The sequence below is a fragment of the Hemicordylus capensis genome, chromosome 4 (assembly GCF_027244095.1).
Source record: "Hemicordylus capensis ecotype Gifberg chromosome 4, rHemCap1.1.pri, whole genome shotgun sequence".
Lineage (NCBI taxonomy): Eukaryota > Metazoa > Chordata > Lepidosauria > Squamata > Cordylidae > Hemicordylus > Hemicordylus capensis.
In genome coordinates this window covers 209,085,632-209,099,180 of record NC_069660.1, presented here as the reverse complement: position 1 = coordinate 209,099,180, position 13,549 = coordinate 209,085,632, and the positions used below count along the sequence as shown (strand labels likewise).

Below are 13,549 nucleotides of genomic sequence, written 5' to 3'. Positions count from 1 at the left end.
CGTATACCAGACTGTACAAAGTCTATACAGCTTATATGGTGCGGAAGTTGAGATGGGCACCTTAACTTGCCAACTTCCTTTTTTTTAGAGCATAAGTGAAAATGTAAAGCACCTTAACTCTCATTTTAAACTGAAGGTTTTTGGATTACTGAATATAGTCTTATATGGCCATAACAAAGCCAACATAGCTGATCTTTTATTCATCACCTTTACCTGGTGAACATTTCTTCTCAATATGTGTCCACCTTAGATTTAACGTATTCTGGAGAAGATGTAGAATAAAGCTAGAATACTGATTTTATTAGTATTAAGTTAGTATTTAATCAGTTGAGAGTCCGGGTTTCTAGTTTTGTATCTGAAGAATATTATTTGGTTTCCATCTGTGGTGTATAGCTGAGCAAACTTGTTTATCATTGGAGGCACTTTTTATTTTATAATGGATGCCAACACCAGTAACCTACTACAGTATCAATAAAGATTACAAAACTGTTTGCATACGTATTGACAACAGGATATTTGCAGATGAGCCATTATTCTCTCCTAATTTGCATTATGTTTTCCAAATATATATCCAGGCTTTTCTGCTTGTAGAATATTTGCTTTACTCAGCAATGGATTGCAGTGACATGCTAACTTTCCCCTTTGTAAACAGACCCTCTCTGTGGTTCTGTGAGAATTCTAGCATAATGCTTTAAGCAAAAGAGAGACTTTGAAATGGAAAGAAGTCTGGCCTATTGTGTTCAGATAAACAGAATGTTACAACAGACCCAGCAGGGTGTATTCACCTGGCACTGCACGTTTTCCCTGCTTACTACATCCAGTAGCTGCTGAGTGCCTAGCATTATGTGTGTAAGAAATTAATTACCTCCTTTCTTCATTCCACAGAAGGTATATTGTGGATTATTTCGCTCACAAAGTTGCTTGGAGTAAACTGTGACATGTTTCCCATTTACGTTGAGACTCACATCCACAAACAATTCTATGATGCTTCTTCCTGTAGAGGAGACCGAATAGGCACCCAATGAACAACTACATGGAAATCAAGACATTGTCACCGTGCTTGCTTTCTAAAAAGAACAAAGTGAGATCCTGCTCATAATGTGTCTCACCTCTACTGCTTATATTTCCAAATACAAGGAACAGTGATAGTTGCCAGATTCAGAGGGTGCACTTGTGCTTCTGGTCAGGGCTTACTGTAGATGGGCTGATCTGATGTAGATGATTCCTGTCAGCATAGACAGATCTAGGGTTGATCTCAAAAATACTTGGTGGGCCAGGGGCAGAAACTGGCAGCTCAAGGGCAGAGCTAGCTTGGGATCTGGCAAGTGAAGGTTGGAGCCAGGACTGAATCTGATGAGTCATGGTTGGAGCCTGGTAAGTCGTGACTGGAGTCCCATGGTTTCAGAGACGAGGTTCCTAGCATAAGAATCTTTGTCAGGCCATCTCTGAATGTGACTGGCTTTCCAGATCCCAATATTGTACTAGCATATAGTTTAACTGACTGGCAAAATAATAGATGAGGATATAGGACAGATTTTAATAGACGGGGCTACAATTGCAGATGGCTGCTCCAGGTTACAGGAGGCCTCTGGCAAACCGCCCTCTACAAACCCCAACTAACCTCAGTGGATCCTGGGAGTTCTCCCAGCCACCATCACATGAAGGCTAGTATGGACACAGACATGCTCTCAGGGTCCAACAGAGGGTCCTTCTAAGGGCCTGGAGTCCAAAGGTGCCAACCCTAGATTCTTTGGTTGCATTAACTCAAAGATTGTGGAAAGGAGTGCTCTTAGTATGGTCTGAAGTTGTTGCTGCTGCTGCTGTTTATTGGCTGACATGTCTGTGCATGTGCAAACCAACCCTGGCAGTGCTACACAAGAGTGCAGTTGTGGAAAACAGTGTATGGGCACTTGCGCAGTGCTTGTTATGTTGGAAACAATGGAAGCATCACTGTGAAAGTGACTGCATGCCAGTTTTAAGTGGTGCATAGCACCACCGGGGCTGGCTTGCTTGTGTACAGCAGCCCTGGCAGGTCAGAAACGTTGGCATTTCCTTATATAAATTGCTGGCCACCATAATTTATTTATTTACTTATATTACTATGTTTTCCAACAAAAACTTCCCAAAGTGGTTTACGTCACAAAAAGAACGAGCAAAGAACAAGCTGCTTTTCTCCAAGCAGCTCACAGTCAAAAAAGAAACACAAGAGACACATCAGCCACAGCCACTGGAAGGATGCTGTGTTGGGATTGGAGAGGGCCAGTTGCTCTCTCCCTGCTAAATATAAGAGAGCCATCACTTAAAAAGGTGCCCCTCTGCTCAGTTATCAGGCATCAGTAAAGGTGTGGCTGGCCGGCCCTCTTTCAACTGGATAGTTTAAATGTGACTTCTCTAACAAGCATCCCTGTGATGCTTCCCATCACAACAGTGCTGATTCCCACTCTGAACCCTTTCGAGAGTGGCTCCCACATGAGGCAAGGTGGGGCCACAGCCTCAGGTAGCAAGTGCAGGCAAGCCAACCTGCCTTCTGCTGCAGACATCTCCCACCTGCCTGGGGCTACTACCCCTGCCTCACCTCCACTGCTGCCATCTCTGATCATGGGTTTTGGGTTTTCTTTTTTGCCATCTCCCTTGTTGGCCTGCCTACCCACTTCACCAGCCCAGATGATACCACCCTCTTCTCCCTTGCCACTCTTTCCCCTTACTGCTGTTTTGGGGATTGTTTGGTATGTTGTTTGGTTTTTAGCTGTTATTTATATTCTGATTTTTATCTTTCAAAAGCCTTTGAAATTAAATAAGCTTCATACTTACTTAAAATTGTTGCTAATCTGATGTTAATTCTGTGGATTACTGCAGCAGGACAGCGGTCAAGGCTAAAAGCAAAATCTTGCAACGGATCTGTGGGGGGAAGCAAAACATGAGCCCATAGGTAATGAGTTCTGTTTCCATATGGAAAGTGATAACTAGATCTCAGCGGCAAGTTTGTTAGAGGTTATCCAGAGAGTACCATTCTGTCAATTTGGACTAAATATGCATTTCATTTATTTATGTCATTTTACATTTATATCCAGCCTTTTGCCAATGGCCCCGAGATGGTTCAAATGTGCCAAACAATATTAACATTCAATAAAATTATCTTCTACAATATATTATAACTCATATCAAATGACAAACAATAAAATTATCAGGCAGCAGCAGCACCACCACCACTGCTACCACACAGAGGCCCCTCAGCAGTCATACTCCAAAGGCCTGCAAAAAATTAATAATAATAATAATAATAATAAATAAAAATTCAATTTCTATACCGCCCTTCCAAAAATGGCTCAGGGCGGTTTACACAGAGAAATAACAAACAAATAAGATGGAACCCTGTCCCCAAAGGGCTCATATTCTAAAAAGAAACATAAGATCGACCCCAGCTACAGTCACTGGAAGTACTGTGCTGGGGGTGAATAGGGCTTTCTTAAATAGGACTTTCTTAAAGGCTGGAAGGGAAGGAGCATTACAAGCCCCTTTGTGCAGGGAGTTCCAGAGCCTGGGTCCATCACGGAGAAGACGCTGGCCTGCATGCCTGCCAAACAGGCTTCAGCCAGTGATGCCACACTAAGCTGGCTCCCTGAGAAATCTCAATGGTCAGGCAAAATCATGTGGCCATCAGTGAGATAATTAAGGTACCCGGAGTCCAAAGATGTTAACAGATGAGTTGCCAGTGCAGTTTGCACAGAAACAGCCACATTTGTGAGGTCTCCACCAATAATTTGGCTATAGTACTTCAAACTAGTTGTCATTTTCAAAAGCTTTTCAAGGGCAGCCCCACATAGAACATGTCGCAATAATGCAACTGAGACATAACTAATGTGTAGGTTACGATGGTCAAATCTGCTAAATATCCTGTAGATCAGGGCTGCTCAACTTTGGCTCTCCTGCAGACGTTGGCCTACAACTCCCATAATCCCTGGCTATTGGCCACTGTGGCTGGGGGTTATGGAGGTTGTAGTCCAAAAACAGCTGGAGGGGGGGCTAAGTTGAGCAGGCTTGCTGTAGAAGAATCTCGATATGTAATTCTACTAAACGTACCTGTCGCTAATCACATGTGTGGCAGCTCTTGCGAGAGTTTGCGAGAGGCTGCCTGGGGGACAGGGATGGGGGGAAAATAGCAGCAGTGGCCAGCTGGCAGGGAGGGAAAGCACCACCGGCGGGTGGGGAGGGAAAGCTCCCGCAGCCCAACCCTCCAGTGGGGAAGGAAAGCGCCGGCCATGCCGGACGCAGGGAGGGAAAGGAAAGTCAAGCGCAGAACGGACTGGGGCTGAAGGGTGTGTGGAAAGGACAGAGAATGGACTGGGGCTGAAGGGAGAGGGGGAAATGACAGGGAGAACTAGGGGTGCAGATGGTACTGCGCCAGATCAGTAGTTCTTAATTTTAGATCATACTCTAGTTTGCTTATTCTTTGTGGACTACCTGACCTTAGTTCCTTACCTTCTGGCTGCAGTGTGGAAGGAAGCTCAAAAGGCTACTATATTTGTGACCATGATCTGATTAATCAGTGTGGACACTTTTGGGAGAAACATGTACTGAGCCAGCTGTTTCTTTGACGTTTCCGTTATAGCTGTTTGCAGGCTGAAGAGGCAAGCAACTTTTCATTACAATTTTGAAATGGAAACTGAAAAGTGGCTTGCCGCCTTAGCATACGGCCAGACCTTAAAAAGGTTTTCTCCAAGGTTTTCCCTAGCTCTTTAACATTTTCCTAATTTTTCATTGTAATTTTGAGGGGACTACCAAGAAGTGTTTCAAGGGGCAATGGTAGTCTCCAGACCACTGTTTATTATAGAAACTCTACTGCTTGAATGTTCTCTTGTTCCCCATATGCATGAAGGATCAAGAGTGGCTTATGGGATATTTTGGATCTGTAACCTACTTTTTTGTGTCACCATTCTTCACATTTTTCCTTGCAATGAATGCATAAAAATCTAGCTAGACCTCAGGGCCATTTTCCTGGGATGAGCTGGCTCTTGGATCTCATGGAGTATTTTTAGCATCAGAAGGGATCAATTCACTTTTCAGACCTTTCAGATAGTTCAGGCATTTATTATTTTGTCAACTGGTTTTCATAAAGTACAGCAAATTTTGCAGTGCTTTGACTTCTCTCTTTTCTTTATCTTAGTTCTCTCTTCTCCTTTTCCTCCTCAGCTTCTCTATAAGTTCTGAAAGTTCTGCTTTCTTTTGTGCATTGCATGAGGGAGGTCAGAAAAAGGACACTTGCTACAAATGTGTTCACTGTGTGCGGCCATATATCTGAGAGCAGTTGGAGATGCTGTACCTGTGTGGTGTTGTGCCTTGAAGTGTGGATTAGTTTTCTGCCTGCAGTGGAGACAGATATATAGCAGCTGGTATTTTGTGCTTTGCTTCAGATGTAGTGAAAATTGGGGGACAATGCACAAGATGGCAAATTGGACTTATTTCAGTCTATAATGTTGTTTTTCTTTGCCTGCATAGGTCGATGCTGGTTTGTGTGCTTTGAATCATACAAGAAAACTCCAGCAGCTTCCAGAATGCATCCTGCTAGATTTTGTTTGGGACAGAGACATCACCCAACTATGTTCTCATGCACCATGTTTAATTTCTTAAATCATAGGTGGTGATATTGAAGACACAATGGAAGTCAAATTGTCTAACTTGTATGTCATTGTGGGTTCCTTGTTCTGTGGTGGATGGCAATGGTGGTTCAAGTGATGAAGGAAAAGCCCTCTCCTACATGTTAAAAGCCGGTAGGCTTGTTCACATGCCTGCTGGCAGGGTCAAAGAAGCACCCAGGATGGGTAGGAGAGCTGGTTGCACTCCTGTTATTTGGTTGTGTGCCTGCAAATATTAAGGAAGGAGGTGCGGAGAATGATCATGTACAGTGGCATAGCTAGGAGAGTGGGGCCCTGTGTTCATCCCTGTTGGCTCTACTGGGTTCTTTAGGGGTGTGCATGCAGCATGTGTGCCATCATGGGCAATGGGATGTGGCTAGAGCCCTGGAAGGGACATATGGGCCCTCCAGAACTCATTTCCCAGCCGTGTTTGTGGCGGAATGTGTGTGTTCTCCCTTGAGGGAGAATATGAACAAAACACACCCAGCAATGAACATGGCTGGAAAATAAGGACTGGCTGGAGCTCAGCGGGAAGGCCAAATCAGACGGCCCACAGGAGTTGGGTGGCTTGGGTTCTTGGAACCCATCCACCATATTATAGCTCCATACCTGATCATGTGTGAAGTGGCATCTGGGTAGGATGGCTTTTCCTTCTACCTCGTTAAAAAGTTGAGAACAGATCATCTGCCCGCCACATGGCCATTCTCCCCATCTCCTACCTTAACGTTTGCAAGCACGTGGCTGAAAATTGGGAGGGCGCTTGCCTCTCCTTACCCAAGCTGGGTGCTTCTCTTACCCTGCTGGTGGTCATGTGAACAAGCCAGCTCTCTTCTTGGTTTCACAAATCCAGAGGCTCAGCCATGCTTCTGAAAGCAGTTTCTGGGAATAGCCCTAGCTGAGGCCTCTCTCAGATTTAAGCAATGTAGAACTTTTACACAGGCTAAAAAAGAAACTCAATTTGCCTCCTCTGTATATCACTCACGGAGAGCCATCCATCCCTCTATCTGCAGGCTGCAAATGTCTGCAGATCCTGAATTTTCACAGTCAAAATGTTTACCTTTTCCTCCTAAGAGAAACTGATACTGCACTGCAACCTTTCACTTCCCTGCCACACTTGAGAACAGACAGCACTGTTAAATTGCCAGTTTTCCTTCCACCCACCTACTTCAATCTGTTATCCTTTGAAGAATTCAAATTAAAGCAGCTTTCTTCCTTTTCAAACTTGATTCTTTTCACACTTTTCAGTCCTAATAGGAAGAATAGGCAGGGTTTCCCCAAATGGAGAAGGCCGCACACAATGGGAAATCTGCTCTGGGATGTCAAAAGGGTAGGATGGAAATTAATTAAATGAATAAAAATAAATCCACTGATGTGTGAGGCAGTGAGAGAGAAAGCTGGAATGAATGTTTATGAGAGCAGTGGGCCACTCCCCACAAAAGTGCCTTTCCTCCCCCGCCCCCCCCCGCAATGTTAAGTGAGGAGTTGTTCCTCAAGTAGCAACTCTGTCTGCACACCTGCTGACTTTGACTCGGGTGAAGCCTCCACTGATGAGGAGGAAAAACTAATCCATACAGGAGCCCCTAGTAATGACTATGATCTTGCAGTGACAGCCAAAGTAGGCCCCACAGGAGGAGCCTGAGATCTCAGGGGATCTGATGCCCCCAACTTCAACCTCCCTAATCGCACCCAGGATCTCAAGAACAAAGGCGGTGCCAGATCTGGACCAACATCCAGAATGGGCATAAGAGTGCCTGCCTGGTTGCCCACGGCTGCCTTTCCAGTGGGCCTCCTCAGGAGGTGGGGGAAGCAAGTGTTTTGGGTCAAGGCCAAGCTAACGCCAGGAAAGGGAGGAGCCTCTATCTCCTATATCAGTCCTTTTCTTGTATCTTGATCCTTGCTGGTACAACAGCTCAAGCTGAGGAGCTCTCTGGATGGAAGCCTGCTCCTTGATTCAGCAGCAGCAGCAGCAGCCGCCGCCTTCCTCTCCAATTCCTGATGCCTGCTTTGCTCCAGACGAGTCTCCATTTACCCTGTTTGCTGCCTTGCCTGACCTTGCTCTCTAGCCTTAGTAATAGCCCCAGTCACAGACTCAGCAGCACCTTCCCCTTGTGCCTCATGCAGCCCTCTTTGCCCAGGGCATGGGTTTTGACACAAGTCCATGGAGTGGTTTATGCTGTAGTTTCTCCAGTGCACAGTGCTGTGCCTTGATGCTTCATCAGAAATGGCTTCAGCCATATTGCTCAAGGATCTCGAAGTGTAAGGAGCAACCTGATAGAGACTTATTTCTAGAAGCTGTTCAATCTATGCTTTAAGAACTGCTGCCTTCCTATCTATCTCTTTCACACCCTGAGCCAGGTAGGCCTTTTCCAGAAGGAGAATGTCCCAAAGAATGAGGGGTCTGATGGTCTCATAACACAGGAAGTACAAGACCTAAGATTTGGAAATCATTCATGAAAACATTATGTCTTAGAATGGTACCATTTCCCCCTCTCCCACCAACTTCCTCTTAACGCACATGCACATTTTGGATCAATATTTCTGGACAGTTATCTGATACTCTCCTTATATACTATTGCTTTAAATTATGTCTGTGAAATCCGAATCCAGCAGATTAATAGCATGAGTTTCTAGGCATTGATCTCGCTGAGTTCGTGCATTTCTATGGAGGAACCTCCCCCCCAGCCCACCCCCATTTCCACTGAGCACATTGATACCTTTGGCCTTTTCATATTGCACTTTGGGGAGCAGTCAAACAATGGCATGGCAGTGAATTATTTTAGCTCATTTTAATCGGCCTCACACTAAAATAGCAGAGCAGGAGAGGAACTGGAAGTGAACACACAAAAGAGTAATTTTTAGCATTTAGCATAGTGCTTGCCACGTGCTTAGTAAGAAATTATCTAATCTTTGCAAAGGCCTGGGTGAAAAAATGATGACAGAAAGCATATTAAATTTCACAGTTTAAATGTTCTCTTATTTCTGTCATGTCTGTTTAAGAAACATTACCCCAACAGTGTTTCCCAAAATTCTTATTGCTGAAACCCTGTTTCCCCCCTAAATCAAACCACATTTCACTCTTACGTCTGCAAAAATTTACTAGTGAGCAGTACAGTGTCATGCATGCATTCCCTCTTGCATGTCTCCTGTGTGCTTCCATGTGTGCTTCCTCTCTCAGTGATTAGGGCCTTTGCAGGGTCCTCAGTTGAAGCGACAGGTAGCTTACACAGTATATCACAGATAAATTATGGAACACACATACCATATGTACCCGAATTGAAGATGACTCTGAATTTAAGAGGACTCCCTTTAAAAAAAATACAGGTCAAATATAGGTTCTATTGTATTTACCTGAAAGGAAGCAGCAGGGGCGTAGCAAGGTTGGAATGGGCCCAGACACAAGATTTTAAAATGCCCCCCCCCCCCACTCAAAGTCCAGGGCCTCCGCACACCCCAGGCCCCCAAGGATTTAAGTCTGATATTCCAAAATAAGTATGCTGCCTGGAAATACATTTCACTGAATACACACACGCACACGTCACAATATATAGTGATATACATTGAGTACTATACATTTGTTTTACTTTTAATGCCTAGAACACACTAGAAAGATGAATGATTAAAATGGCCCCCTTGCTGCAGATTAGCAAAGGAGACTTTCAACCATGCAGGGTGAGCCTATGTTTGTTTTCTCAGAATTCTGAACAAATTCAGTCAAGTTTGATTCCAGGAGGTTTTTCACAGGAGGCTTTTAAAGCCCTTTGACACACATCTCCTCTGGAATAGAGGTGCTGCATTCACATGTTGGCCAGATTTACCCTGAAGTCCCTGCAAGTTATTGGGGAGCAGTTCACACACAAGAAAAATAAAATAAAATAAAAGCACAAGACTTGCTTCACAGTTCTCACTCAGACCTTCTGGGTTGCAAAACAACTTGAACATAAGTGCATTTATAAATGAATGAATGAATGAATAAAATAAATATAATACTGTTTCTTCCAGAAGTTTTAGTAATTTTCTGCCATGAAACAAGCCACTTATAGGACTTTTTAGATAGTTTTTTTTAAGCCAGCAAAATTTCCAAGCTGTTTAAAAATAAATATTTCTCAGTCCCTCCCCCCCATATCAAAGCCCTATGGCAAGCAGATGCCTATATATCTGGGGCGGGGTGGGGGGAAGGTAACCACAAAAAGGAGTTCACACTCTACCTGGCAGCAGGGGGTCTTCTGCTGCAGAGAACAGTGGTGGCCACTCTGGCTGCCTCCTCCTTCCTGGCTGGCTTGGGCCCTACTGGAGTTCAGGCTTCACTGTGGCCTACAGGAGGCCTCCGTGGAAGCCCCGCCCACCCGCCGATCAGCTGAGAGGCGGGAGAAAAGGAGCTCTTTGCAGCTTGTCTGCTGCTCGATTGCTGGCCAGGAGAACAAGCTGGAGAGACGGCGAACAGGGCAAGTGGCTGAGGGGCCTTGGGGCTGGGCAGGGGGCAATGGGGAGTCACGTGAGGTGCCTCTGGGGGGCCCCTCCAGGCAGTGGGGCCCCCAGACAACTGTCTCCCCTTGTCCGATTGTTGTTACACGCCTGGGAAGCAGACTCTGAATTTAAGATGACCCCCTACCAAGAAAACCACATGGCTATGTGGTCACCAGGTCACCAGGAGTCGACACCGACTCCAGGTCACCAGGAGTCGACAGCACGATCTTTCCTTTTTCTTTCCTGATTTCTAATATTAAAGGACTTGGAAAAACTCTAGTCTTCAGATAGATTCAGGTAAATACAGTATGAAGAGGGGGTGGGGCCTGCAAACATGATGCTGCCTCCCCGCCCCATGTTTGTTGAATGCACAGAGTCCCTCCTGAATGTCTGCAAGGCCTTGTCATAGGATGCAAACGGGTATATATTAAAAAGAGTTTCATGGCTCCGGAACGTGCTTCGAGCTCTCTTTTTAATGTCCAGGTGACAATAGTTCATGGACAGCGCACCACATGCTAAAGCCACTGGTTGCCCAGTCCTTTGCTGCCACCTCTTCCTTGTCACGGGGCATTCTGCAGCTGGTCAGCTGTGGCTCTTTCATAAGACCACGCAAGGCAATGGTCTCAGGTGGTGAGTGTTCCAAGGGGTTGCGGGTGCTGGCACCCAGTCCTCCACTGCAGGCATCACCCTATCTGCCTGCTCCCACCACCTTGTCTTGGTTCTGCTGCCCGTCTCTTAGCTTTTAGCTTTCCCCCCACTCACCGGCCATGCTCACCCACCTCACTGACCTCAAAGCTGCCCCTTCCCCCCTGCTCCAGCTCCACTTTCTGGTCCATACCACTGTTGCCTGTTGTAGGCCAGACCAGGCAACATGCATCCAGCAGCAGCTTCAGCAGCTGGTTTCTCCAGCATGTTCTCTCTCTCATTTTGGGATGTGACAAAGTGGACATGCTTGGTGTTGAAGAGACAGTGGAAAACTGCTGCTGGATGCACATTGCCTGGCTGGCAGCACCAGGGGCTGGGGCTGGTGAGGGCCCAGGAAGTGTCTGTGCCAGACTCTCGCCGAGCTTTTGATGAGATGGGATGAGATGAGCTGTCTCTAGTATTGCTGGCCTGCTGGCTGATGCTGATTTTCTGCTATCTCTCTGTGAGTTGGTTATAATGTGTATTGTGTTGGTTTTACCATGTTGTTGGGTATGGCTTTTCATTATGGTAGCCACAAGATCATTTTTTGAAGAAACGTAGCATATGCACTTAAATAATAAAGAAAAGACTTTGGAGAGGGGAGCAGGTCTGGTGATAGCAAGCACGACTTGTCCCCTTAGCTAAGCAGGGTCTGCCCTGGTTGCATATGAATGGGAGACTACATGGGAGCACTGTAAGATATTCCCCTTAGGGGATGGAGCTGTTCTGGGAAGAGCAGAAGGTTCCAAGTTCCCTCCCTTGCATCTCCAAAATCGGGCTGAGAGGGACTCCTGCCTGCAGCCTGGAGAAGCCGCTGCCAGTCTGGGTAGACAATACTGAGCTAGATGGACCAATGGTCCAACTCAGCATATGGCAGCTTCCTATGTTCCTATGACTTAGCAGGAGCACAGATCAGAACACAGAGATAGCTGGAAACTGTGCCGTCTGGTTATTGTTCTAAATCACTCAGTGGGCCGAAGACAATCCCTTTTGCTTAAAAATAAACAAAAGGTGACTTATCTGTAGAGTCAATATCTCTATTGCAGTTACAAGGAATACAATAATCACCACGGGCAAAGCTCTTAATGCATGTTTCCATTTGGCCACAACAGCAAACCTTTAAACCTTGTTTCCCCTCCTTGCTGAAGGGCCCTTGGCCTTCCTTGATGCAGATATAACTGAGTGGCTTGGGGGAATACGAAGGGAGAGGAAGCTGCCCTGCCTGGTCTGCCTGAAGAACAGGTCCAGGCTGGGGCTGGCCTGTGTGTCAGGGTTCTGAGTGCTTTATAAGTTGTTCTGTATTGACAGGCTCTGATTTGTGCCTCGCATGATCTGTAAAAGCATCTGGCGCCTAATCTGTCTTTATTGCCGACTCTCCTTAAGCGTGCTCTGGGGAGCTGTTGTAGTACCTTGAAGCCTATGGATATTTTTCTTCTTGCTGCCACGGTGTTGATTTCTGGAAATAGCCACGGTTATGCTTCATGTTAAATGACAGAGTTTAATCTAAGCCCACAACCTCTGGGAAAGACAAATCTGAAATGGACTGGCTCCTGGGTTTATTTTTTCTTCTTGAGTTGTGTCGCCATGGCTGATGAGCCTGGTTTAATCTGTCACAGAGATCTTGCAGGAGAGAAAGAGGGTGGGAGTTGGGCTGTGCTGGAAAACAGCGGGAGGAATCCTTTCATCCCATCCTGGTAGGAATGTGGTGGTGGTGGTGGTGGTGGATTTATAAAAAAGAAAACCCTCTCTTCCTGCTAATTTGACACAAATAAAACTAGAACGCTAGAAGATTTCCTAATCTTCTTAATCATATGCTGTATGATAGAAATCATTTGTGAGAGACAGGGTGATGTAGCACCCTGAGAGATGGATATGGACTGGAGAGGTGCCAATCCAAATCCCTGCTCAATCATGGAGCCCACTAGGGGTGGTCTTGCATTTTTCATTGTGGGCAGGGGCTGGCATCGGGTGCTGGTGTCCTCAGGTGACAGCCAAGGTCCTAGTGCACCCAAATTGCCTATCATCATCAACTAGAACTCCTTGATGATCCTCCTTGTTAGTTATTTTTTATTTACGGTCAATGACCAAACATTGTTGTCATCCCCCAACACTTGCTTGTAGACTTCACTGGTGGGTGAACAGTGATGACGGTGACATTTACCACCTGGATTTTTTTCACACGGGGCTTTTAAAGCCCTTTAACTCACATCTCCTCTGGAATGGAGGGGTACGTTCACATCTTGGCCAGATTGAGCCAGAAGTCCCTGCTAGTTATCGGGGAGCAGTTCACACACAGTTTGGGTTTTTCACTGCGTGTTACAGTGTAGCCCCATTTATATCTGGAGTTTTAAAAAATCCACTATTTGTATTGGTCTTTTGGGACAACTTTAAGTTTGCAGTAAAGCCTCTCCGTAAATCTGTTGAGTCCCTGGTGACTCTCTGGGTAAGTGAGTGGGTGCCAGCAGTGGCAAGAAGGAGGGGCTGCCGATACCTCAACCTGTCCCTGAGGGAGGGACGGGGCTCCAGCAGAGAAATCCAGGGAAGAAGGTCTACCAATCAGGGCTGCCATCTAGAACTGGCATCATCTGGCAGCTACAGGGAACCCTAGGGGGGGTGCCTCAGTAGGCGTCAGTGCTGAACCCTGAGACCAACTCTGTGCTCATAGCCTTCATGTGATGGTGGCAAAGCCAATATCTCAGGGCCCACCCAGGTCAAAGAGGGCCCATGAATGACAGTTTGCCAAAGGCTGATTTGGAGCAGGGCCACAG

The 13,549-nt window shown here is 46.0% G+C and overlaps 1 protein-coding gene across 6 annotated transcripts in view; it reads right to left on the bottom strand.

Moving 5' to 3' along the window:
- Positions 1-13,549, bottom strand: part of LY86 (lymphocyte antigen 86) — a 37,385-nt gene that overhangs the window by 18,344 nt on the left and 5,492 nt on the right. For all 6 annotated transcript variants that reach the window (XR_008306239.1, XM_053246389.1, XM_053246388.1 and 3 more), the window contains exons 2-3: positions 2,812-2,898; positions 866-994 (exon numbers count right to left, since the gene is read on the bottom strand). Coding sequence is in view for 5 of the 6 variants with exons in the window: in XM_053246389.1 (XP_053102364.1) it covers positions 866-994; positions 2,812-2,898 (216 nt within the window). In the remaining variant the exon portion in view is untranslated. The remainder of the gene's footprint in view (positions 1-865; positions 995-2,811; positions 2,899-13,549) is intronic.